The 26,640-nt window shown below is 34.1% G+C and overlaps 3 protein-coding genes and 1 long non-coding RNA gene across 8 annotated transcripts; all 4 read right to left on the bottom strand.

The window, feature by feature from the left end:
- Nucleotides 1–4,342: 4,342 nt before the first annotated feature.
- Nucleotides 4,343–7,102, bottom strand: LOC111006285 (phospholipid-transporting ATPase 1-like). Of its 4 annotated transcripts, none has more exons than XM_088123061.1 (7): nt 6,829–7,102; nt 6,480–6,696; nt 6,132–6,360; nt 5,853–6,003; nt 5,497–5,721; nt 4,895–5,353; nt 4,343–4,703 (listed from the first exon to the last, which is right to left on the bottom strand). In XM_088123061.1, the coding sequence occupies exons 1-3, from the start codon at nt 7,077–7,079 to the stop codon at nt 6,355–6,357; spliced, it is 474 nt and encodes a 157-aa protein (XP_087979187.1). In that variant the 5' UTR covers nt 7,080–7,102; the 3' UTR covers nt 4,343–4,703; nt 4,895–5,353; nt 5,497–5,721; nt 5,853–6,003; nt 6,132–6,354. The 4 variants fall into 4 exon arrangements, with proteins under 4 accessions (XP_087979187.1, XP_022133817.2, XP_087979188.1 ...); XM_022278125.2 differs by having other exon boundaries at nt 5,853–5,980; XM_088123062.1 differs by having other exon boundaries at nt 5,853–5,980; nt 6,132–6,357.
- Nucleotides 7,103–7,148: 46 nt separating this feature from the next.
- On the bottom strand, nt 7,149–10,951 carry LOC148212057 (phospholipid-transporting ATPase 1-like). Its single transcript, XM_088123064.1, is given in 7 exon segments — nt 7,149–7,287; nt 7,454–7,674; nt 7,813–7,936; nt 8,019–8,329; nt 8,332–8,726; nt 8,904–9,216; nt 9,336–10,951. Coding segments are annotated over 7 exon segments (2,904 nt in total). The 5' UTR covers nt 10,822–10,951; the 3' UTR covers nt 7,149–7,233.
- A 2,435-nt stretch (nt 10,952–13,386) lies between these two features.
- On the bottom strand, nt 13,387–14,642 carry LOC111006560 (uncharacterized). Its single transcript, XR_002600877.2, has 2 exons — nt 14,007–14,642; nt 13,387–13,887 (listed from the first exon to the last, which is right to left on the bottom strand). It is a non-coding gene; the product is annotated as an uncharacterized LOC111006560 (long non-coding RNA).
- A 324-nt stretch (nt 14,643–14,966) lies between these two features.
- Nucleotides 14,967–20,329, bottom strand: NUFIP (GATA zinc finger protein). 2 transcript variants are annotated; one of them, XM_022278552.2, is made up of 8 exons: nt 20,168–20,329; nt 19,290–20,084; nt 18,751–18,842; nt 18,587–18,663; nt 17,974–18,043; nt 17,480–17,570; nt 17,315–17,377; nt 14,967–15,823 (listed from the first exon to the last, which is right to left on the bottom strand). In XM_022278552.2, the coding sequence occupies exons 1-8, from the start codon at nt 20,201–20,203 to the stop codon at nt 15,164–15,166; spliced, it is 1,884 nt and encodes a 627-aa protein (XP_022134244.1). In that variant the 5' UTR covers nt 20,204–20,329; the 3' UTR covers nt 14,967–15,163. The 2 variants fall into 2 exon arrangements, with proteins under 2 accessions (XP_022134244.1, XP_022134245.1); XM_022278553.2 differs by having other exon boundaries at nt 19,290–20,061; nt 20,168–20,324.
- Between the last annotated feature and the right edge of the window lie 6,311 nt (nt 20,330–26,640).

The raw sequence follows: 26,640 nt of genomic DNA, 5'->3' as shown, positions 1-26,640 counted from the left end.
TTGATTCACATTAAATTCAAGCTTAAGTTCAACTGCAACATATGTAATAGATCCTTTACATGCTTGGAATGGAAGCTTTTTTTTTTTTTCCTTTTAATAAGAACATACATGTTTGAAAAATATTATTTTTTTAGGTTTTAAATACTATTTTGTTCCTGTACTTTCAAAATATTTATTTAATTAGTTGTTGTACTCTCAAATTTTGTTTATTTTAATTCATGAATTTCGAAACTTCTATTTATGTTATTGTATTGTTAAAAGTGATAGTTTTGGTCATTATTTACAAAATTTTAACATAAATTCTAGACACATACAAAGATTTTTTCTTTTTTCTTTTACTTTAATGTGTGCTGGAATTGTAATCTAAAAGATTAGATAAAAAAAATACGAATTGACCAAAATGGTAATTTTTAAAAAGTATAGTAAATAAAACGAACATTTTGAAAGTATAGAAACTAAAATAAACAAAAATTGAAAATGCTAGGATCATGAAATAGTATTTAATTCCTAAATAGTATGCAACATAGTGTGTGGGTATATATACGAGCCTATATAAATTAATCTTTTTATTTAAAAATTTCTTCCAATTTCTTTAAAAGTTGAACCATGAATGGAGGATGTATAACTTTTTTTTTCTTTAGGTAGTCTAATTCTTTATCTAAATTTATGTCGAGTATCCTGTCATGTAAGTTTATTTTAAACCTATTTTAATATTTATTGATGGAGAAGATAAAATTGAAAAAAGTTAAACGTAGTAACTAAATTGATATTTTTTTTATAATTTTTTTCAATAATAGGGATGCAATAAAAAGGAAAACACTCTAACCTTAAAATAAAAAAATAATAAAAAACTCAATATTATAGATTAAAACATATAATTAGCCTACTAATAATCAAGGTCAAAGTCACTGTAAAATTTAAAAAAAATGTCAAAAGTTATTGTTAAAATATATGTCAAAGTTGTTGAAAAATATGATTAGATAAAGATAAATCTGACTGAAGCAATTAAGAAATAATGTCTTAAATTATCCTCTCACCTGAAATGTTTGAATTTGTTGCCAACGTCATATTTTTCACCTACTTGAAAATTATCTCACTTTTCTAAATTTATTACTTAAATCTAAATTTAAATACAACTAATTAATTTACCCAATTAAATCAGAAAATACAAACTTATTATCATGTTGATAAAAAATATGTATACACATAAATGACAACACAGATCATGAGATTTGGCTAAAGTATAGAAACAAAATTGAAACCCTATTAAAATTAAAATTAAGCTCAAAATTAGACGATAGAATTAAAACTTTTGATGGGAGCCAAAAAAAAAAAAAAATATATATATATATATATATATTTTATATTATAAATAAAATAATGAATAATAGGGCGACTTATTTATTTGATTTTGATGGGGGAAGGCAGTTTATTGTTGACCGTTGGTAACAAGCTACGTGAATTACACTGCACGTAGGACTGTTCAAGGATCCTTTATAGACCCTGTCAGAGAGAGACTGATAAATGTGCCACGTGGCACGCCACTCATCAAATTCTAATTTTATATATATATAAGCCTATAAAAGCATATTTTGTGAAAACTATTTTAATAATGTAGTGAAGATTGGGAAATATATTCGGATTTTTTTCCCCTTAAAAGTTTGTTGGAATGTTGGTTTTTTTTTTTAATTCACACGATTTGAACCTCCAACTTTTTGGTCATAATCAGTTGAATTATATTCCAATTGACTTTAGAATATGGATGTTGTGATGAAATTCATATGTTTAATTTTAAAGTAATAACGGTAAATTTAAATGAATAAATTGATAATTCTATATCATTTTCAAAAACCTATGTGTAAACAAACGTATAGTAAACCTATTTCAAATTCATCAAACTCGGATAACTTTTCACCAAGTGAGATTTAAAAAAAAGTTTGTAAAATTTTCAATTCAAGTATTTACACTATAGAAATTAACATAAAAATGGTATGCTAATATGATCATAGTTCAATTGCATCAAGGTATATATCGTTGACTAAAAGTATCTATAACCCCACAAATCTCCAACCCAACAAATTATTCAGCAGAAAAAAACACACATAAAAAAGTATCTATGTTTCATCATTAAAAAAAATAAAATTTAAATATTATTTCGGTCTTTGTATTAATATTCATGAAGTTCCATTTTAAAACCAATTGGTATGAAATAAGTAGTTCACTGGGTTTATGAGATCTTTTATATTTTCAATACGAAATCTTAACATTATATACTTCCAACTTTTATTCATTTTTATACACAATGAAAATCATTCCGTACAAATTTATACTTCAAGAAATTAAATGAATTAAGTGTCATGCTAAAATTACAATTAAAAGAAAAGAAATAAAAATGATGATAAAAAATAAAATTGGTCACTTTTGAAAAATATACGAAATCACAAAAGTACAATTACAATGACTAAAATGAACAGAAGTTGAGAGTACCGAAACTAAAATGAACCAAACTTAAGAATACAAAGATAAAAATAGTATTTGAAACTAAGTAATATAGTTTAGAGTCCGGACCAATCAAAACTTCACCGATGAAAGACCACTTTTTTTATGTCAAAATCAACAAAAACGTTCACACTGGACAACAATCCTTCAATATCGTACGTGATGGGAGAAATGACAAACCCTATATTTATTGTCACATAAATCATTTTCAATCATACTCATAAAAAGAGAAAAAGAAATCTAGTCTAAACATAAGTGATAGAAACATGTAATTGACACACATTTCTTATTTCTTCTTTTAAGCTCGGAGGTTCAAACTCCTCCAGGTCTCTCTTTTATTATTATTTTTATAACATTGTCCAATTTTGTTCCTGTTCTAAGAAAAAAAAATTGTTCATATTTTGAAGAAATTTCTCTTGACTTATATCAAATAAAATTTCAAAATATTTTTCTTTGTAATGGAAAAATCCAAAACTTTACTAGTACGGAATACTTGATAAATGATTCTGACTCATGTTAATTTCCATTTTTATAATTAAAACTCGTAATTTAAATAATTACAAAATAAGAAATTTTGTGGTCAGTCAAATTTGGAAGAATATCGTTTAGTTTACCATCTCAAATAAACATAAAATATTTACTTATTTATCCAACGAAGACCGTTATTTTAGGAGGCGTTGACTTTGACTTTGTGAATGACTAATGGTTTTAGATCTTATCATTGAAATTATTTATTACCAAATTACCAATTATAGAATTAATATGGTTTAGCCAATTAATCATAACATTTTAGTCTAAAGCACATTAGGTATAAAGTTGAGATTTACACTTATCTCTGATGATTAACAAAGCTTATTCATTGATGATTAACACTTATCTCTGATTACGAAGCCATGAGTTCGAGAAAAAGGGAAAATTTTTGAAATATGGGGAATAGAGGGAGATGGATGAACAAATTAATGAAAATAATTAACACTACATGGGTTAGAGAAATTATTTATTATTAAAAATGACAAAAAGAGAGACATGCAATTTTATTTATTTATTTATTTAATTTGCGAACCCTATAGATGATGTGTGCACTTTGAACTTTGAAGAAATCAACTTTGAGGTGAAAGAAAATGTTTTATATTATATTATTCTAAAATGCATTCAAGTGTCATGCGTGTGGGGTTATATATATATATATATATATATATATATATATATATATATATTCACTATAATATGGTGGTTTGACTTGAAAAGGAATACTTTGATCTAATAAAAACTTATTGTTACAAATATTATAAACTTATTTTCATTTTTTTTCCCAAAATACCGCTCACCACCATTATTCTTTTTGACATTTCCAAACGTTCGAGAACTTATTATTTTCAGAATTTATTTTAATTATGCACATTGAAATGGATAATTTAAGATCCTATTAGTAATGTTGTTATATGTTTATTTTTTTATTTAGTTACTTCTTTTTTAATAAATAGAAACAACTATCTTTGTAATTATCTCTTGTTTGTTTATTGAAAAGAAAAACATAAATATATTTTGGTAATCATTCATTTTTAAATTTTAAATTAAATATATCTTAGATTTATTTTTTAATATTTAAAATATATTTTAGAAGAAAAAATGATAAAATAATATTTTTATTTATGTTCGGGGAAAAAAAAAATTAAAACTAGAAACGAGAGACTTGATTAATTTTAGAAATGTGAACATTACTAAAAAGATCTTAAAATCATCTCATACATTTTTTTCTTTTTGCATTAATTCTGTTTTAAGATAAAAACGTGAACATTACCGCAGGTTCTTCTCCAAATTTCAAGTTTTTACCACAGGACACTAACCAATAAATATTTACTCATTTAAGAAATAGAAAAATCCAAAAAATGTTCCTTAAATGCACATGAAATTAAAAATCGAAAATTATATTACAATTAATTTGTATGGTAACCGGCAACAGGCCTAAGGAATTGGGATTTTTTTTTCTTTTTTATATGAAGAAAAATACAACACTATGGGATCAAAACAAGTTGAAAATCATCTCTGTTTGTAAATCTTCCAACTCTCCTGTCCTTCCAAATTCATCGGCCTCTCTTGCTATGATGTCACATGGATTGTAATATCAATAAAGGTATTTCACGGCAAAACGGGAAAGTAATGCTACCACGACGATTGCTAACAAACATAGCCAAACGGACGCCCTGCCCACCACGTAATTTTAGAACTTGGTCTTTTTATGATTAAGATGGTGAAGTTTAAAAAAAGCAGTGTTGATCATTGTTAAGATGAGCTACCAAGTATAGGGCAGAATTAGTATCCATATTTCATTCTTTGACAATGCAGATTCAGAAACAGTACGAAATAGGAATGAACATGACAAATAGGAACGTACCGGTAACTGGGAAGTGACAGTAGCAAATCAAGGACAATCACTCAAATGATAGTTGCGACAGCGGTGCCAAATCACAGCATGTGCGATGGAATACAATCGAACGACATCCATTTCCGAGAGCAAGTTGACGACATGACCAAGGCAATTGTCCAGAGATCACCGAGGCTCGAAACGTCGGTGGTGGTAGCCCAGTATGCAAGGAGGGGGATGAAGAAAATAGCAATGCTTTGCCACACAGTGTCGATCATTGTTAAACAAAACAATTCAGAGTTGTAACTCTCCTGTCTGAGGCCAAACCCATAGAGCTGAGGGTAACTAAGAAGAGTTCTTCTTCCTAGGTCTTTGTCAAGAATTCCAACAATAACTGTGGTCAACCCCAAGTATAGATTATAGAGTAGAGCACACTACTCCCATTGGTTGATCCCGGGTGTCGACGAGAAACCGGTAAAGAGCACATACCTGTGGAACACATAATAACATTAGAACTCTAATAAACTGTAATAAGTTGCTTCTTGTGTTAAACTGGCATGTTTTCATTTGCTTCTTTGCAATTACTTTCATGATTGTAGTTGTATTTTGTAATCTAGACAGGTATTACTTACCAAAATAAAACAAGCACAAACACTGCATTTCTGTAAAAGTAGTACAAGATCATGTAGCCCATGCGCTGGTAATTCCAATGTCCATGGACCAATAGAAGAGGAACCAAAAAACTAAATTGCCCCATGGAAAAATCCGATTTGATGCCATGACAGCTTGCCGACCCTACTGACTATTGATACCAACGCCAACATCTGCCTCGGGGATCATTGGCACATCATTAGCACCTACAAAATAATTTAACAGCAACTTCTCGCAGATCGAACATCGAAAACAGATAATAGCTTTATCTAACTCGAGAAAGATAGCTTTTAAAAAGAGGAAGAGGAAGGAGAAACTAGAAAGCAAAGAGGAATACCCCTAATCAAAGTGTGAAGGAGAAGTATGTTGGACAAAGCAGCCTAGCCCCTCCACACCCGAAATAATGGAAGATCGACGTCGATTCTAGGTGGTTCACTGCACATGGAACTTCATTAACACCTGTAACTGGAGCATCAAGGAAAAACGACCTGTCAAAGTTTTGGAAGCAATGACAATATGTGAAGGCTTAAAATCAATCAATGGTGAATGGGAGTTCGATACTCAGGTGGAATCAACCTCCCTTGAGCCCATGCTGCTGAATAGAGAAGAAACTGACCTAACACCGGTTTCCATCTTAATTGAGGAGATGATTCTTCTCGCTGAAGTTTTAGGAATTAGTTCGTTCATCCACATCGGAAGGGAGTGGAAATCGATGGCACATGATCTAGCCAGACACGCAACAATGATTGAAGAAGATGGCATTTGGTAAGAAACTTTCCCCTTTTGGCTTTCAAACTGTTGCTAGTAGCGGATTGATTTGTCAGCTTTTTGCTCTTCTCTTACTGCTAAAAAAATGGCAACAGGTGAGTTAGCAGCATAATGAATTGTGATTTCTCTTTACAATAAAATGAAATGAAAAAAAAGGAAAAAAAGAAAAAAAAAACGAAGAGTTGCTTTGTCATACTTGTGAAGGGTTGTTGAGGCCTGGGATCACCTCTGTTTGTACAACTCCCAACTCTCTTATCGTTCCAAATTTATCTGCCTCCCTTGCTATTTGGATGTCACATGGATTGTAATACTGATACAAGTGTTTTACAACAAAACGAGGAAGTAATGCTACTACGATGATCACTAACAAACATAGCCAAAATGGCATCGTGCCTGCCACATGATATATCGCCCTGTCATAGTTTCAAAAGTTGTTAGTTCTGATATCTATCAGATTAGGATGGCGAAGTTTAAAAGCTTATGATCAATTGAGATTCAGAAACAGTACGAAATAGGATTACTACATAGTTAAAGGAGGACCGCACCAGTAATTGGGAAGTGACGGTACTGAATCAAGTACAATGACACAAATGACAGTTGCGAGAGTGGATCCCCAGATCACAACATGGGTGATGGAATACCATCGAACAACATCCATCGCTAAGTGCAAGTTAACGACTATTACCACGGCAAGTAGCCAGAGATCTCCGAGGCTCGAAGCGTCGATGGTGGTAGCCCAGTATGCAAGGAGGGGGATGAAGAAAATAGCAATACTTTGCCACACAGTATCAATCATTGTTAACCAAAACAATCCAGAGTTGTAACTCTCCTGCCTGTGGCCAGCCCCATAAAGCTGAGGGTAACTAAGAAGAGTCCTTCTACCGAGGTCCTTGTCAAGAATTCCAACAACAATGGTGGGAAAAACAGTATAGATAATAGAGTAGAGCGCATTATTCCATTGGTTGATTGCGGTTATCAACGAGAAACTGGTAAAGAGCACATACCTACGGATGAACATATGACAATTTTAGAAGTTTATGGTAAGCTATAATAAGTTGTGTCTTCCTTTGCTTTCAATTATTTTCATGATTTGTGTAGATATAGTTTGTTATTTGGTTTCTTAGAGAAAAATCAGGAACCAATAATTGTGCATCTAGAGACATTACTCACCAAAATAAGACAAGCACAAATACTGCATTTCTGTAAAAGTTGTACATAAATCATGTAGCCCATCCGCCGGTAATTCCAATGTCCATGGACCAATAGAAGAGGAACCAAGAATCTAAATTGTCCAATGGCAAAATCTGATGCTATGACAGCTTGTTGACCCACCAGACCACTCATACCGACACCCACATCTGCCATTTGGATCATTGACACGTCGTTCCCGCCTGCAGATTAATTTAACAGCAACTTATATCACACAGACCCAGGCATCCAAAACAGAGAAGAGCTTGATCCAACTTAAGATAACTATTAAAAAGAAGAAGACAAAGGAGAAACTCGGAAGCAAAGGCATGGAGAACTACCGTCACTGATGGCAAGTGTCATGTCAGAAGTCCTTCCCTTGACTAGAGCAACCATTGCAGCTTTTTGCAATGGGGCTACCCGACAACATAACACAACTGAACAGATTGACGCTAGTTCGAAAAGCTGAAATAAAAGCGAGTTAGGCAAAATGTCAGACATTCACGAGTACATACAAGACAGAATTTGCAGGACTAGAAGCATTTACCTGTTCCTCGAGATCGCGATTGAGAATATAAACAAGGCTGGTACCATCAATAATCAAGGCAACTGAAGTCGTGACAACTTCAGTGCTTCTTCCACTATCTAAAGTAACCCCTGACACACTAGCAAACTTCTTCAACATGATTATTGCATTTTCTAAAATCCTTCTGCATGATTCTGCCGAGTTGCTATTAATTCTAATTTTGGTCATATTGTTTGTTAAGAGCCTTGAGGAATAACCAATTGATATGGCAGTTTCTTGCTTGTCCCCAGTCAAAACCCATACTTTAATTCCTGCCTTTCTTAAAGCTTCATGGCTTCTGGCACACCTTTTTGCAACTTATCTTCAATGCCTGAGGCACCCAATATGCACAGATTGTTTTCTATGTCGCTTGCAACCTTGCGAAGCTGGATGGCCCTGCCGACTAGAGCGGTGCTTGCTTCCTCAAACATCAAGTGCCATTTCTTGAAGTCAGAAGGACTGAGTTCTTTCATCCCAATAACCAGTGTCCTGAGACCCTTTGATGAGTACGAATGAAGATTTGCTCTAGTTGCTTGAATGATATCCATGTTTGGAGTTTCATCCATCACCTTGAACATGGAGCTGTCGGCACCTTTTACAAATACCTTAAAGGTCATATCAGGACACCCAAGTATCACCGACATCCGCTTCCTCTCGCTATCGAACTCGTGCATTCCCAAAACGTTATACCTGCAAGCCAATTTTCAATGGATTTAAAGAGTCAAAAGGGAGAAAATTGCAACTTGTTCTTTCCTCAAAATTAAACATGGGGCAGATAGTTATGGGATACAAATCAAGCAGCTCTGAAGTTTGTGCTTGGAGTGCAAATAAATTCTATCAGTAAACCAAAGCTAAAATATGATTTACCTTTGCTGTTCACCATGTATGTCAATAACTATATGGCCAGAAGTTCGTTCGACTAGCATAAAACCATACGCCGCAGCAGCATAAACCAATGCCTGTTCGTCTGGAGACTCCCCTTGGTAGTCAATTAATTGCAGTGAAGGATTAGAAGTTTCGGTAATGAGAGGAATGATGGTATTGCAAGCAGCTAATGCGAGGAAGAAATCATGACTATATCTTCCTTCCGTGGTGTGCCTCCCACTTTTCGATAACTGTAGAAGCTTTGAATCCATTTTGACTGCCATTTTTGGCCTCAAAACCTTTCCATTCACTGTTACTACAAAACACTTCAAAAGATGAGCTAAACCAACTCAATCGCCAAATACTTGGTTAAGAGAGCTTATTTAACAATAGAAAGAGAAAAAGGAAAAAAAAATCCAACAGAACTCTGCTTACCTTGAACAGAGTGTCCAATTTGCTCGCCTAGGGGATCGGTAATTTCACCTCCATAATCGACCCCCCAGATGCTGGCACATCGAAATTCCATCTTCTCCTCAGTAAGGGTACCCGTTTTGTCCGAAAATACATACCTTATTTGTCCTAAATCCTCATTTATGTTCAACGGACGGCACTGAAATCTTAAATTTGATGTTTCATCATACATTTGGGTGTCCCGGATCATGAAATAAGCCTGGCCAAGGCGAACAAGCTCCATTGAAATGTACAGTGAAATGGGGATCATGATCTGAAACACAATGACTGACATGAGGAATACAAAAAATACATCCAATCCCCAGCCATGGTAATTATAGGTTTCAGGTGGGTCTTTTGAGAAATCCTTCTTTCTAAAATAAGGTAAAATGTCCAAATCTTGCCCCTTCCTGGAGAACCAAACAGCAGCACAAACACAAACAACTGTACACAAAGCAACAAGAAACAAAGAGAGTATAAAAATCTGCACGTTCATACGGCTCTCGAGTCCGCTTCTTTTCAATGGAGCTTCGGAACTGTTAAGCATGATTTTGGTCTCGCTGCCAGCATATACAGCAACACCAACAGCCCAGCTAGTTTTCTTGAGCTCACAGCCACGAAGAACTACGTTCGCAGGTCCAAGAGAAAGACGCTTCCCATCAATCTCCATATTAGCATGAAATCCATAGATATTCCTATTGGGTTTCTCACATTTAATCAACCCATCAATCTTCTCCTCGTCGGGCATTTTCAACATTGTCTCTTGTTTGGCGTACTTGGTTTTCAAATTTGATTCCCCGTCCAAATTCAGAGTTTGCACAAACGCAACCCCTGTGGAATCTCTGGTAGAGAGAAGCACCATATCACAAGGAATGGTGTCGTCAGCACCAATTTTAATTATCTCACCAACTCTAATATCCTTCCATTTCTTGGGCTGAAAATTACCATTGACCAAAACTGAAGCCAACCGATTGTTCTCAATTTTATCAGTATGATGCCTTCTCCAGTCAAAATATGCATCCTTAACTGCTGTAACTAGCAACACAAGAGCTAAAGGAAAAATAGAGACTCCCCAACCAAAAACAGCAAGCTGGGGAAGTTGATTAAGGACCGCAATAACAAGGAAATAAATATAAGCAACTCTATGAAATTGTTCAAACAGATTCCTGGGCATAAAAGTTAGAATCGAATACTTCCCAAAACGAATCGAATTTCCAGCGAACTCACAATTTCCGTTCGTCTTTTCATGATCACCGATGTAAATCAGCCTCGCATCTATGTCGTTCGTCTCGTTCTGGAGTCCGGAATCGGCACCTCGAGACCGTGGTGGCGCAGGCTTCGATCCAGAATCACTAGAACCCACTTCCTGAATCGAGGACTTGGAGTGCAGCGACGGTTGATTTGGCCCCGGGGAAGTGCAATCAGCGAGTTCGATATTGGCCGAGCTCTCTTTTGGGGTTGGAGAATCCATTTTCAAGCTTCGATTTCGATTGATGGTGCGACATATATATATTTGGGAGAAAATTTAAATGCGTGAAGAAGAACAAGAAAGAAAGGCGCGAGAGTAGAAAAATCCGAAAGTTTATAAAAGCATAAATAAATTCATTAGAACGAGTCAATCTGGTCCATGGTTCTAAATTTTTGCGTCCACGTTGATTTTCCATGGATTTGACATCTATGTAATGGAAATTCGACATTTCAATAAATGGAATACGATAAATATCAACAAAATCTTCCTAATATACACATATATTAATATTAATTATTTTTAACTAATTTATAAATAGAAAATATTTATTTTATTAATTTAAATATTTTTTAATTTTTTTAGCTTTTATCTAAATGTTCATCGACATCGACACTTTATTAATATTTCCATAAAATCGAGACCTCGACATTTAAAATCTTGAATTCTGGTCATGTAAAACTGAAATTTTACATTTTTTCGATACATAAGTTTATAAGTTCATAAGCTAACCAGTAATTTCAACTTCATGCAGGTGAGTTGCAGTCTACAATTCAAACTGCCGAATGGTTACTTTGGATGTGGATCTATCTTTTGCCATTATCTATTAGTCACTTACTGGTAGGATGGTTGTAATCATTTTTCTTTGTAAATTTGTTGAATGTATTGAGATTATTTATTTTGAGATTTTTTTTCCCTTTTCAAAGATTTGAGATGTAATTGTTGCATAGATAAAGAACTCATGTAACCCATTATTTTTGGGTAGAGGATAACCTATCGTGTTTTATACGTGAAATTTTTGTACTCTTTTTATTTGAGAAACATGAAAAAAAGAATGATGCATGATGGAAAATAAACAATTAACAAGTGATGGAAGACATATACCATATGTGAAACACAAGAATGAGTAGTTATATTATCGGTAATTAAAATTGACATGAGCATGACTCAATTAATCAATGTAATATTTGCTTTTCTAAATTTCGACGGTTAAAATGTTTATCTCTTGTTAAATTAAAAAGTAATAATGTAGTGTCAAAGATAAAGTAAAGATAATTTATATCTTACTAATAAAAATTCTTGGTCCCTCCATTTGAATTAATGTCATGTATATTTCGATCATTTCGTGAGGGGCTATCGCTGGAGGATAGGAAATGGGTTCTTTGTTTCTATTGGGATGGATCCGAGGATGCTAAGCGAGGATAATTTGATAAGTAGAATGATGGAAGATAAGTACCAGTTTTATGGAATTAGAGACTAATCTCATTTTGCAAATTAAAAAAAAAAAAAAACGATTTTCTCAGTCAAAAGCGCTTGCAATTTGGGAATGGGGGTGGCCAACATGACGGAGATTGACCAAAGTTCCTCCCAAAATTAGAATATGCTGTTGGAAAATTTTTAACGATATATATATTTTTTATATCCGCGAGTGCCTTTGTCAGTTTAGGCGCACCTCGACTAATCTTACGGGGTAATCGTCTGACTCTACAACATTTGGTGCTGGGAAACCCATAAGAATTACTAATTCCTAAGGTAGTTGGTCATCATTAAAAATATGATATTATTCCACATGAATCCAACTTGCATACAAAAGACATTCTAACAAAAAATACGAAACATCTCACAGGGTAACCGCCTGAGTTGTGTTCTTTGTGGGAAACATGATGAGACGACGAAACATCTCTTCTGGGATTGTCAGGTAACCCAAAATACGTGGGCATATTTTCTAAATTCTAATCCTAGATCTAGTTGCTATGACAGGACAGGATTGTCGATTGCTGATTACTGGGATTGTCTTCTATGGTGATTTTGTGGCAAATATGGCTATGCTAGAGGGATTACAAAGTGTGGATGATGCAAAAGGTGTTGACATTTACCTGAAAACCGACTCTTTAGAAGTCGAACGGATGATTAGTTGAGAAGACGAAGATTTTACTGAAATTTTTTGGCTTGCCGAAGAAATTCGTGCTCTGAGGTCTGAGAAGAATGTCGCTATGGCAAATCCAAAAAATATTCCTTAAATGCACGTGAAATTAAAAATAAAAAATAAAAAATTATATTACAATTCCTTTGTAGGGTAACTGGCAACAGGCCTAAGGAATTGAGATTTTTTTTTTCTTTTTATATGAAGAAACATGTAAAACTGCGAGATCAAAAGATGTTGAAAAAAAGAAAGAAAAAAATTGTCATACTTGTGAGGACTGTTGAGGATTGGTGGATGATCTTTGTTTGTCAATCTCCCCCTTCGCGGGAAGGGAGGATTAAGAAAATCCTATTGATGGCAGCTTTCTCCAAACCTAAGACCTCTGGGAGAAGCATGACAAAAAAAGGCTACAAGTTTCTTTCCTACTGGACCGGAACTCTACTGTCCTTCTAAATTTATCAGCCTGTCTTGCCATCTAGATGTCACATGGATTGTAATATCGGTAAGGTATTTCGCGGCAAAACGGGTAAGTAATGCTACTATGACGATTGCTAACAAACATAGCCAAAAGGGCGCGTGCCTGCCATGTGATATATCGCCCTGGCTTAGTTTTAGAGTTTGGTCATTTTACGGTTAAGATGGTGAAGTTTTAAAAAGCTATTGATGAGCTACTCAGCATATAGCAGAGTTAGCCTCAATATTTCATTATGCGACATTGGAGATTCAGAAACAGTACGAAATAGGAACATACCGGTAACTGGGAAGTGACGGTAGCGAATCAAAGACAATGACCCAAACGACAGTTGCAAAAGTGGTGCCCCAAATCACAGCGAACCATGAACCAGATATCACAAGGCTCGAAACGTCAATGGTGGTAGCCCAGTATGCAAGGAGGGGGATGAAGAAAAGAGCAATTCTTTGCCTGACAGTGTCGATCATTGTTAAACAAAACAATTCAGAGTTGTAAGTCTCCTTTCTGAGGCCAGCCTCATAAAGCTGAGGGTAACTAAGAAGAGTCCTTCCCATGTCTTTATCAAGAATTCCAATAATAACTGTGGGCAACCCCAAGTATAGATTATACAGTAGAGCACACTACTCCCCATTGGTTGATTGTGGGCGTCTATGAGAAACCGGTAAAGAGCACATACCTGGGAACACATGATAACATTAGAAGTCTGATAAACTGTAATAAGTTGCTTCTTGTGTTCTTTGCATTACTTTCATGATTGTTTAGTTGTATTTTGTAATCTAGATAAGGATTACTTACCAAAATAAAACAAGCACAAACACTGCATTTCTGTAAAAGTAGTACATGATCATGTAGCCCATCCGCTGGTAATTCCAATGTCAATGGACCGATGGAAGAGGAACCAAAAATCTAAATTGCCCTATGGAAAAATCCGATTTGATGCCATGATAGCTTGCCAGTTGCCGACCCTACCGACCATTTGATACCAACGCCGACATCTGCCTCATGGATCATTGGCACATCATTAGCACCTACAAATAATTTAACAGCAACTTCTCGCAGATTGAACATCTAAAACAGAGAACAGCATGATCTAACTCGAGAAAGATAGCTTTTAAAAAGAGTAAGAGAAAGGAGAAACTAGAAAGCAAAGAGGAACTATCCCTAATCAGAGTGTGAAGGAGAATTATATTGGCCAAAGCAGCCTAGCCCCTCCACCCCTGAAATAATGGAAGATCGACGTTGGTGCTAGGTGGTTCACTGCACAGGGAACTTCATCAACATCTGTAACTGGAGCATCAAGGAAAAACGAGCTGTCAAAGTTTTGGAAGTAATGGCAATATATTAGGGCTTCAAATCAATCAAGGGTGAATGGGAGTTCGATATTCAGGTGAATCAACCTCCCTTGAGCCCATGCTGCTGAATAGAGAAGAAACTGACCTAAGAGCAGTTTCCATTTTCATTGAGGAGATGATTCTTCTCGCTGAAGTTGTAGGAATCAGTTCATTCATCCACATCGGAAGGGAGAGGAACTCGATGGCCCACGATCTAGCCAGACAAGAAACAATGATGGAAGAAGATGACATTTGGTAAAAAACTTCCCCCTTTTGGCTTTCGAACTGTTGCTAGGAGCTGATTGATTCGTCAGCTTTTTGTTCTTTTCTTACTGCTAAAAAAATGGCAACTGGTGAGTTATTCTGAAGCAGCATAATGGACTGTGATTTCTCTTTACACTAAAATGAAGTGGAAAAAAGGAAAAGAGGAAAAAAACGAAGAGTTGCTTTGTCATAATTGCGAAGGGTTGTTACATAAACAAAGAGTTCCTTTAAACTTGTACATAAAGTTGTTTTCCAAGAATGATCTCCTTTTAATTGGTACGTGTTGCTAAAATTGAGCACAATACAAGCTTTCATAGTACTTTGAAGGAACCCGGTGGGAGCGGTAAAAGAGCAACGCTAATCGATAATTTCTCCTTCTTCCTCTTCGGGTACATGCATTCCACATCCTTTGAACTTCTCGATGTCGTCGTTACCGCTGTTGTCATCATCGTTGTCATTGTGGCTGTTGTCATTGTCGTTGCCAAGTTTTTCAACAATTGAATTGTTTGTCTCTTGGAGAGTGAAATTCACAGAAGACAGAGAGTTGTTCTCATCAACCACATTGATCTCACCTCCATTCTCCTTGATAATAACTGATGGAAACTTCAATGGTTTATTGGGCCATTCTTTGAAGAAAGAATTCATCACCATGAATCTCAAAGCTTGTAACAGTTGGCTTTTTTCTCTCTTCACATCTGTTTTCAAGAGCTTCTGCAATAATGTCGGCTCTCTCTTGATTAATGGCAACACGTTCGCATTCGCGTTCTCGTTCGGTAAATGCCTCTCTGATTTGCCCTTCTTTCTCGGACGACTCTTCTTGTCAGGCCTTCCCCTCTTGTTTGACCTGTTTCGAGATTTCTCTTTCCCTGTCAATGGTCCTTCCGCTTCCTCTCTAGTTAATAGATCTCCGCGTCGCTTTTGATTGTCACGTTTCTCTGAATATGAGAGATACTCTGGTGGTATTTCTGCAACTTCAACTCCCAATTCAGCCTGCTTCGCTAAAATCTCTTTGAGTTCCTGCAAACATGTTTTCAATTCACTTCTTAGTTAATATTCTCACATTGGGTCGCCAAAAATTTTCCTTTACAAGGAAGATTCTTGTATCAGTAACTCTACTCGGCCGTTTCCATGCTTTCTTTCTTGGATAAGAAACGAATTTTCATTAAGACAAATGAAAGAATATACAAGGGCATTAAAAAAGAAGTTGCGCTTACAAAAAGGAGCTCCAATCCATAATATTAACATCTAAGTGATAGTTATAAAACTCTTTTGTAACCGAAACCCACGATGAAGTATTAAATCTACCAAGCTCCCAAGTAGTCTCCACTAACCTCTCTACCCCTCTGAGAACACTATTGTTTCTCTGAAAACTCTACTGTTTTCCTTTACAAGGAAGATTATCGTATCAGTTACTCTACTCGGTCGTTTTCGTACCTAATTCCTTTTTTAGAAGAAAGTTAAAACAGTGTTAGACTAATTCTAGGATAACCATAAATAACATTCATGATTTAATGCAACCGTTAGCACGATCTTTATAATTTAAAAATTATTATTCATAATTATGTGATTTTGATACACGAGTAGGCGCCGGATTTTTTTTTACAAAATTCCTCATATGGTCAGGTGTCATGTCAGCAAAAGGAATTAAGTTACTATTTATCAGACTACACGAGTATAAATAGTCAGTATGATATTCTAAAAAGAAAAAAGAAAGTCAATATGAGAGTCGTGTTTCTATTTTGCAACTGCTTCTGCAACTGCCTCTTTCTAGTTTTATAACCGTTAGCAAGATTCCGAGGATTTTGATCATATCTTATGACGGTGCCAGTATTCCCAAAGAATTTGGGGTTGGTTCTTTGAGTTGGTTGGTATTTCTTGGGCTCGTCACGGAAAGTGAGGTTCGATGGTGGAGGAAGTGATTATGTCCTCTCCTTTCCATGAGAAAGGGAGTTTCCTTTTGCAGGCGGGTTTCTTTGGGATCATGTGGGGGATTTGGTTGGAGAGAAACAATAGAATTTTTAGGGGGGTGGAAAGAGAGTGGGAGTCTGTTTGGGACCTCATAAGGTTTAATGTTTCTTTATGGGGGTCTGTTTCGAAATTGTTTCGTAACTGTCAGTTAGGTCATATTCTTTTGGATTGGAGGCCCTTTCTTTAGTTTGGCTTCCCTCTTTAGGGCTTTGTTTTTGTATGCCCGTGTACATCCGTTTTGTTTTCATTATTCTCAATGAAAAGTTTGGTTTCTTATAAAAAAAAAAAAAAAAATTAGAAAACTTGGTGGACCATTTTGTATTCTTTCGTTTTTCTCAAGGAAATTAAAGCTCTTTCAATCAAAAAAATAAAATTAGAAAACTGTTCTCAATTTTCAAACTCCATTTCTAAACAGAACCCAACTTCTAAATGGATTTTAAGGAAAGAATGTGCCACCTCCCTCGCCCTTATAAGAGGAAAAACAAAGAAAATGACAGAGGAAAAACAAAGAAAATGACAGAGGAAAAACAAGATACGTACTTGTCGCAGAAGGTGAGCCTCCTTATCGACCAATGTGCAGTCAGCTTGTTTTTCAGTGAGTTTCTGGAGGAACGTAAATTTTCAGCACATTGACAACTTGACTAAGCATGAGATCAGACACACACCTGACCATGACCTGAACTTGAATAGGGAAGTAAGTCGAACCTTCCATATGTTGGTTGATGATGGGTAATTCTTTCGGCGTGCTTCACGCCATTGCTGAATTTCTTGCTCCGTGTAGACCGGAGAGAGAGATCTTGTGAAAATATGAACTAAACATGAGACTGGGAGCCACAACAGAAAAGTTTAACTTACAAGAACAAATTGTGGCTTTCACAAACCAATAAAGAAAGCAATACTCTAATTTGAACACAGTCCATGAATTTCCAACAGAGTCGGTAACATTTTGTGATTGGCCATAATCTACTTAAAACCATGATAGAACTATGTAAGCTAATTAAATAAACGTTAATATCATTTCTGAATATTCAATTTCTTTAAACAGCAACATAATATGAAAACTACAAAAGAAAACTAATCCCAAAATGAGGCTATATAAGATGAAAATACTTCCATGAATATGCATAATACACCTCAAGAAAAATTAAGAGTTGAAACAGTTAATGTTATATTTATGCAAGAACAAGAGAGTATCACACCTCTTCTGGTCTTTCACTTGATCTGTAGAACAAGCGCCACCAAATTTGTTCCTCCTATCATTGTGAAAACCTGTTTACATTCTCTATTAATAATGTTTTATAAGTTACAGGGGAAACAAATCATAGTTTCCTTTTAAAATCACAAGAAAAAGAGAATTCAATCTGCACACTCATCATCAGTTCTCAGCCTCAACTAAAACTTAAAAGTGAAGTTAGTACAAAAAGAAAGATAACAAGCAGAAGAATAAGGCACTAAATTCATGATCAACTATGACTTAAATTTGTCGCAAGTGTGATTCCCAAGTCGAAATAAGATTTTAGCAGCCACAACATCAGATACAATCTCAAGAACTTTGAGTTAAACGGGTTGAAGTAATTCAACTGAATACATCAAAAAATTTCAATGACCAATGGAGCAAAGAAATTATACGTCCATGGTGTAAGACCAGCACTTTTATTGCTATGGAGACCTCATCAGGGTAACAAAACCAGTAATCCTAAAGTGATTATTTTAAAAATTTATAAAGCCGATCCTAAAGTGATTATTTTCATCAATGAGAGATGGTATATAATTAAATTTTGCAATAATATGCTTCTGTGTGAAACCACAAACCTTTTCCTTTCTGTCCGCCAGGAAACCCAAACTTTTTCTTCTCATTTTTCATATGATGAATTTGATTCTTCTGAAATCTACATTACATGAGTTGATTGAGAAAACAGACCCTCAAATTCAAAGAACAAATATAAAATAAAAGTTTGACATAACAATTAACATACCCTTTCTTTGAGTTCCTTGTGAAGTTCTTCTGGTCTAAATTTTTCGAAAATGAATTTGGTCCATTTCCACCACCATTTATTGAAGAATTTCCCTGTAATAATCAATAATACTTAGAGATAAGTCGATTGATCGCAGAATGTTCTTTACACCTTGCTACAAATATTTAACTAAAAAAAAGAGCAGTAACGTTTGGCAACACTAAACACCTCATCCCAACACCTTCCCCAATCATTCAACACTACTTAACTATTCTTCCTACACACACAAACATATTTCTCAAAAGGAAAAAACATTGACATTTTGAAGTCGTGAGAATCAATTGGTTCTCAGAAATCCATGCAAATATTAGAACTGCCTCTAAACTTGTTCTTCTCATCTCATGTTCCATGTTCCCTTTAGATGAGACATTTTTCATACTTCCCAAGCATTCAATCAAATACATAACTAGTCATATTTATCAATCAGAGTATAGCATAACTGTTAAGGATGATGAACTAGTCATATTTATCAAATTTACAGTCTGAAATGCAACAAGAACCTGTGACCCAACGACAGCAGGTGACTGCAAGTTCCTAGCTTGTTGTGGTTGAGCCGAAGAGTTAAATGGCATGGTTGAATTCCCTTGCAACGGTTGAGCCGAACCCGGAAACTGTTTCAAGCCAGCTCCACCCATTGCCGGTGGAGTGAAGTTTTGAGGATTCTGGTTAATTTGGTGCATTGCCTGATTGACACCAAAAGGCTGAATTGTAGAAATGGCGGGATTCTGAAGAACCATGGGAACAGCTTGATTTGGACCACCATATGAAGTGTGGGGAGACGGCTGAGGATTAACTTGCGACATATTCAACATCTGCCCAGGAATTACATGCTGATTCATGTTTTGATACGGCAAACAAAACTGCCCATTTGAAAAACCCATGTTCTGATTCAATTGCTGAACTAAATTCGGCATGTTCTGCCCAAACAACTGCGCCAGAGGCAAACACGGGTTCATGTTCATCTGATTCACACCCGGCACCATGTTGAATTGCCCCTGAGCCTGAAAATTAGCAGCTGGGTTCGTGTTGCACCCGTTGTTCTGTAAAGCAAAACCCATATGGCCCGGAGCAAATTGAGCCGCGGCAAGAGGATTATTATGCAACGCCATGAGAGGGTTTGGAAAATTCATCATCAATCCCGGTTGAAACATTGGGGGCGGCATGTTGGGAACGTGGTTGCCATGGACATTGCTCATATGGGGGTTGGGATTGCAGAAGGAACCCTGGTTTTGGGGCTGAATTTGGACGGGATTTTGAAGTCCATTGGCAGAGCTGGCGAGAGATTGATTGGGTAACTACCGATTGAGTAGATGAAGAAATTAAAACTTGAGAGTGATGTAGAGTTAGCAAAAAGACCATGGAATTGAGAGGAATTTACCTGCTGGGAAGAAGAAGAAGCAGGAGGACGAAGCATCTTCACGGCATTGAAATTCGAAGAGGATTTTAGAGACTTTGATTTTTGCAGAGTTCTGAAGAAGGCGAATGTTGAAGAGGGAAAGGTTTATAGGGTTTAAGGCCAGTCCACCACTCAGCTCGGTCAACCTGTATCAAAGACGGTAAATGTTACGAATATATATATATATATATGATTTTTTTTTTTTAAATCCGAATATCCGGATCAACTTGTGCACACCTCGACTAATCATAGGCAAATGCTTGACAAGTTAACTCGTATCCTTTCAATTCCTATTTAAAAAATTCCTTTCGATTTTAATTCATTTTCGTTACATTTTTAAAGTTTGTTTTCATTTTATCCTCTATTTTTAAAAAGAGTCATCTTTGGTCTTTATTTATAAAATGTTAACATAATTTATATACACAGTATAAACTTTTTAATATAAAGTTATAGTTATTTTTTATGCCAATTTTTTAGTAAGATACATGTAGGTGTCATGCGGGTGCCACATTATCGTCTTTGTCTCTAAAAACCTAATGTATACAGACACAAAAACCTTGCACCGATGTTGTGCTCTATGCTCTGATGCTTAATTATAACTCAAGTAGGGCAAACAGGTATGAAGTAGAAATAATACGAGAGCAATAATATCAAGAGTGAAAATTTGCTTAAGAATGTGTATCGAATCATTGCAAAGAGTTATGTAGGGAAAATACGACTTGTTTTGATTAGGGTTGTTATCTTCTATACATACGTATAAAGAGAGTGTTCGAGTGGGAGGTCTCCAACTCCCTTCATCATCCACATGGGAGAGGCATGTCGAGTGCTGAGGGTCCGCGGGGACCACCGACATCTACCTTTTCTCACTCTTCTGTAGATAGGGGCTTGACGTATCCTCTAAGGTGCATAGCAGTTTGGGTAAAGGATGTCAGCTTTCATTTATATGGGATGTCTAAGAGCCTAGCTAACTAACCTTCAGGAGTTAGTTGACCTATTTGATGCATGACATTTCGTGTTTACCTAAAAACAATTACATTTCAAAAAATATATATTAAGTACAGCCTAGTATTGAAATTGTAATTATATTAAAAATAAAATTAAGTGATCAAATGTCGTCGATTTTTCAAACTATGCTGACCAAAATATTACAAACCTGGGACTCAGTATTGAATTGGATATCTTGAGGTGGATCGCGAGCTGAGTTGAGTAAAACTTTGTAAGCTCTGGTATACTGAGTACTACCTCGGGAATGAATAGATATGATCTTTCGTATACTAGGATTGAAGAGTCGGGAGAAAAGACTTCACAGACCGTCGAAGGTTAGCTAATCATTCCATTGATAACGCAGGCGGTGATTGATATAGGGTCAGTGTACCGGTTCTTCGAATCATAGAGGGGGTCTTCCCAGTAAGGGATCTAGCTCAACCTACTTAAACACGACTGATGATTTACAAAGTACGAAGAACTTGTACACAAATTATAGGGAACCTTATATAAATTGTGAGATGTACCAACCACACAATCATTATTTGGATTGATTATCCTATATATAATCAAAACCATACAAGACCTAGACGCAACTAAAATTTTTGGTGCCCCATCTACCTAATTAAGGAACATGACTTTGTCGCACATTTTGAAGCTTAAGTTATAATTTTTTTTTTAATACAATATGTTGGGAAGAGAATTTGGGATGTGATCAATTCACACCCTCTTAGTTTGAGGATTAATTAGAAATTAGTTTAATTATAATTAAGGTATTAAATATTCCTAAACATCAACATTATTTAAGGTTTAGGTAAATCTCTTTAAAAAAAAGAAAGTTAAGTAAATCCACGTCAGCATTAACATAACTTAAAAAAAAAAATTGGTACTAATTTTTGTGAGAGGTTGAAGTTTCTATCACATATCATCCCCAAATATTTGTACTAAAATGATAAAGGAACATTTTTATAATATTGAAAAATATCAATAAAATATCCTTAGGTCAACTAATAAAAAGTAATCTTAAAACAAATCAAAACGATTTCAAATCATATTCAAAATAATCTCAAAACAAATCAAATAGATTTCAAATCATATTCAAATTAAATAAGGAATAATTAAGGAAAAAAATAATCAGAGAATATAATGATAGTTAACCATGATATATAAATATTTTATTTATCGGTAAATTCTTTAAATATATATTAGGTTAATCTTTATAATTTTGGGTAAATTGCATAAACCACCCCTAAAGAATGGTAGTTTATTTTATTTTATTTTTTTTTAAGTTCTAGAGCAGTATTTGTGTTTAAAGTGAGTTCGAAATTAGTTTTAGAAGGGTGAAATTTTAGGTTTACCCTATTAGAGTCCTTTTAAAATATGTTTTAGATAATCAAAAGTAAAAAAGATAACACGTTTTTTTAAAAGATCACATAACTTGACAGCTAGAATGTATGATCTCTAAATGTTGACAGTTATTTGTTTTTTTGAAAAAGATAAAAATATTCTTACAAAAATCTCTTTTTCTTCCCATCTTTACATATTTCTCTCCAACATGTCAAAAAAATCGTAAACAGTGATATTAGTGGTCACAATCAAAGTCACCCTCAAGTCACTAATAGACGATCATTACACGACGTTGTCCCGATAAAATGAAAGGAGACTTTTCATGTGACATGATGTAGAGGATCCCTATTCCCTCCCAAAGCCAAGTGATTTTGAAGGAAGCACTTTCCTTTGAAGTCCCACAATTTGAGCCCAAAAATCCAATAAATGAAAGGGAAAGCAAAGGCATTTGTTGACATCACAAGGCATTGCAAATTGCAAAATGGGTAGAAAGAGACAAATAAAGGAGCATTATGAGCAACAAAAAATGGAAAAAAGTGAAGCGTATGGGCTTTCATCACTAAAATTGAATGGAATCATTCCACCTTTCCCACCCCTCATTTTACTCTTCTTTGCATCCCTAATTTAGCCTTTTTTCTCCCTTTTCTTCATCATCTTATGCTCTACTAATTTTGGTAACAACATCATTAAATTGCTAAAGATGGGTTTTTATGCTATCTTCTACTCTTGATTCTTTTGATTTTTATTGGGTTTTTAGAACTTTTTTTTGTTTGTGTTGGATTTTTTCTCGTAATGCGATAATCAATGAAGAGGGGCAAGAAAAAACCAAAAGTTATTAGCTGGTCTTGTATTTGAATTTTTTTAATGGTTCTGTATTTATAGAAAGGGAGAATAATACACGGGGCGTTGTTTACTCGTAGTTGTCATAAAGTTTAAATCTTCGATCTTGATGCTTTCAAAGGTTGAGTCTTTTTTTATTTTGTAATCTATAAATTACGCATAAAAAGTTCGTCTTGGTTTTGTTACTAAATCTTCACATTGTGTTGAACAAAAATCTCACACGGTACTACAAGAACCTTTCTACAACCGTGGACATGACAACCCATGAATAAACGACTCAAACCTCTCGACCTGCAATTATGAAATTAAGATTTCAGCTAATCTGAATAAAGCTCAATTATAATCGACCAAAAGGTTGACGAATTGCACATAGTGTTGGATTAAAAAAATAATAATAATAAAGCAAAAAAGATGTCCTATAATGGCTTTGTATGTTTAGCCACATGTGTATATCGACAATAACAAGCAAAACGGTTAAAAATGTAAAAAACCAAAGGTAAAACATGTGGTAATTCCAAAATTCACATTCCTTTTTTTCCCATTGCAATGAAAATTTGGCTAAAGTTAGAAGTGGTAACAGTGATGAGATATTTTGCATCTTCCAAATGGGGTGAATAAAATGATGAAAAAAATTGATACAAAATGAACTCAAAGCCATAAATGGAAGTGAGAGAGAGAGAGAGAGAGAGAGAAAGGCAAAAGATATGAAAACCTAGGAAGGTGTCAATCTCAATCCCATGATGGTTTTTGGGTAAATAATTGAGAACACATCATTTATTTTGTCAGTGTTGAATGTTTTTGGGTTTGGATGGACGTAATGTTTTTTGTCAAAATCAATTGCAAAAAAAAAAATTAATAATAATAAATAAATAAATAATCCATATTTTGATTAATTTTATTTATTTGAGTTGCAAGAAATGGGCATTCATTAGATGCAACCAAACTCCCTTGTACGTCACCCACATTCCTTTGTTTGGTTGCCTACAATTTGCAAAAGAAATAAAAAAAAAATATCAACATAAAAAAAATTCATTCAAATGATAGTGAAAGTTCATCAACACCCACATTCATTAGATCTATTGTGCATTTTATAAGTTAAAAATGACAAGATAATACTTTTATTTATGATTTGAAAATATAAACAATAACAATAGGCTTGATTTTGTTACTTTAGAAAATATATACACAAGTTTGGAAAATATTTAATAAAAAACAGTTTACCAAATAATTTTGTTTCTAAAAGTCAAAAAAAAATAAAAGGAAATAAGAAATGAAAACATTGAATGAATCTAAGTGGTTCGGAGATCACTAAAACGAGCATAGCTCAGCGGCAATTAGCATATATGTAATTGATATATACCTCCAATCATAAGGTTGTGAGTTTGATCTCCCGTCCCCACATGTGTTTGCAGCATTTTATCATATGAATTGAAAACATATTACTATGTTTGATCTCCCGTCCTCTCTTTATTCTAATTATTTCCTTTTTTTGTGTGGTCTTTATATGTAATTACTTATTTTTTGTCGTTTTTATTGAATATATATATATATATATATATATATATATATATATATATCTTTATTATTTTTGTACAAATTTTAAATTCTATCTATTAAATCCAAATAAGGTATAATCTAGATCTACCCCGAAAAAAGACAAATAAGAACGCAAAAGATTGCATTTAATTGAACTCCAAAATTTGAATTCCGACGACAAATCTATAATTAATTAATTAAAGTTTCGTTAATAATTTATAATACAATAATTTTATTTGAGTAAAGGTTTTATAAGTTTATTGTCAATAATGAAAAAAAGAAAAAAGATGTTTTATTGGAGTTCCTATTTCCCATTTATATTTTCACCTAATTGGCCTAAAATTTGGTTCATTTCCACATTATAAATGCACATTGTGAGATGGAGCAAAATGGTATGTATTTATGTGATCTACTTTAAATTTTTGTGAGGATCTATGAATGATGCATAGATGATCCTTGCTGTCAATTTTTGTTTATTTTAGTTTATGTACTTTCAAAATATTTATTTTGATCAATGTACTTTTAAATTTTATAAACGACAATATTTAACACAAATTTATGACTACATTTCAAACAAATTATGGAGTAAAGCATCATGCTAAATTTATGATTCAAATAAATGAGACAAAAATGAAAATGAAAGGACTAAAATGATTGTTTTTTAAATGTATGAGAACCAAAATGGACGTTTCGAAATTATATGAACTAAAATGAATATAAGTTAAAAGTAGAGCAATAAAAAAAAGGCGTAGGGGATGTGATCTAATGGATAAATGGTTCTCATGTACGAATTCTGTAGAAAAGCTAGTACCTCGTTAGCATTGCAACAACACGAAAAGAAAGCGAGATACTGGAATACGAGGGCAAGAACGAGCTGACGACTACAGGGGAAGCGGCTGACTGCATTTAAAATTTTAATTAATTATAATAACTCATGAAGATGTATTGATTTATAAAAATTATGAAAATAAAATATAAATCACGAATTTTCTCAATAGTTTCCTAACCCCGACCTTGACTACTTTAAGATATGAAATGAATTATTTAAATTATGAATTATGGAATGAAGTGGGGACGGGAAGGGATAGTACTTATTCACATTCAAATACCTTAACCTGTTTATCAAGAAAAATCTGGATGAAGATAAAATTTAAATATCAAGATGATCTCAAAAAATTATGGTAAAAAATAACATAAAATCAGAAACATATTTTCAAATTTGAAATTCTACTTTCTCAAAAAAATAAAAATAAAAATAAAAATTTAAGAGTTTACAATTAAACATACTAAAATTAGTCAAAGTATACATTATATTAAGAAAAAAAAACATGGTTATATTTGTTAAAATAGATATCAAATTTATCATATGAGTGAAATTTCTAAAAAATCATCTCTCCAAATCCCTCCAAAATCGAAAATATCGACATTCAAAAAAAGAAAAAAAAAGAACGAAAACAACAAAAGTTTTTTATTTACCCTTTTTTTGCAATGTCATTTTACTACTTTATAGTAAAAAATAAGAGAAGCCTTAAAGAGCCAGGAGGGTAAAATCGCGAATTCACATAAGACAAAAAGCATAATATTATATGGATTTTAACAGAGGGGATAAAATTAAAAAATTCAAAAATTAAAAAATTCAAAAAATTCAAAAATTCAAAAATCACAATTGGGCATTAATCTTATAAGCTTCCAAAAATGGCAATATTTTCTTGGAAATCTCAATATATATATTATAAGGAAAGTAAACA

The sequence above is a fragment of the Momordica charantia genome (assembly GCF_013281855.1).
Source record: "Momordica charantia cultivar OHB3-1 chromosome 4 unlocalized genomic scaffold, Mcharantia_2.0 BLBB01000004.1, whole genome shotgun sequence".
Lineage (NCBI taxonomy): Eukaryota > Viridiplantae > Streptophyta > Magnoliopsida > Cucurbitales > Cucurbitaceae > Momordica > Momordica charantia.
This window is presented reverse-complemented; position numbering and strand designations above follow the sequence as displayed.

Bases quoted from the DNA above. Each gene is read 5' to 3' on its own strand.
- LOC111006285 (XM_088123061.1), bottom strand. From the start codon at position 7,079: ATGATTGATACTGTGTGGCAAAGTATTGCTATTTTCTTCATCCCCCTC. The intron at 6,697-6,828 runs GTGCGGTCCTCC...AAACTATGACAG, and splicing joins CCGTCACTTCCCAATTACTG to GGCGATATATCATGTGGCAG.
- NUFIP (XM_022278552.2), bottom strand. From the start codon at position 20,203: ATGCTTCGTCCTCCTGCTTCTTCTTCTTCCCAGCAG. The intron at 18,664-18,750 runs GTATGTTAATTG...CATGTAATGTAG, and splicing joins ACAAGGAACTCAAAGAAAGG to ATTTCAGAAGAATCAAATTC. The intron at 17,571-17,973 runs GTGTGATACTCT...TATTTTCACAAG, and splicing joins CAAGTGAAAGACCAGAAGAG to ATCTCTCTCTCCGGTCTACA.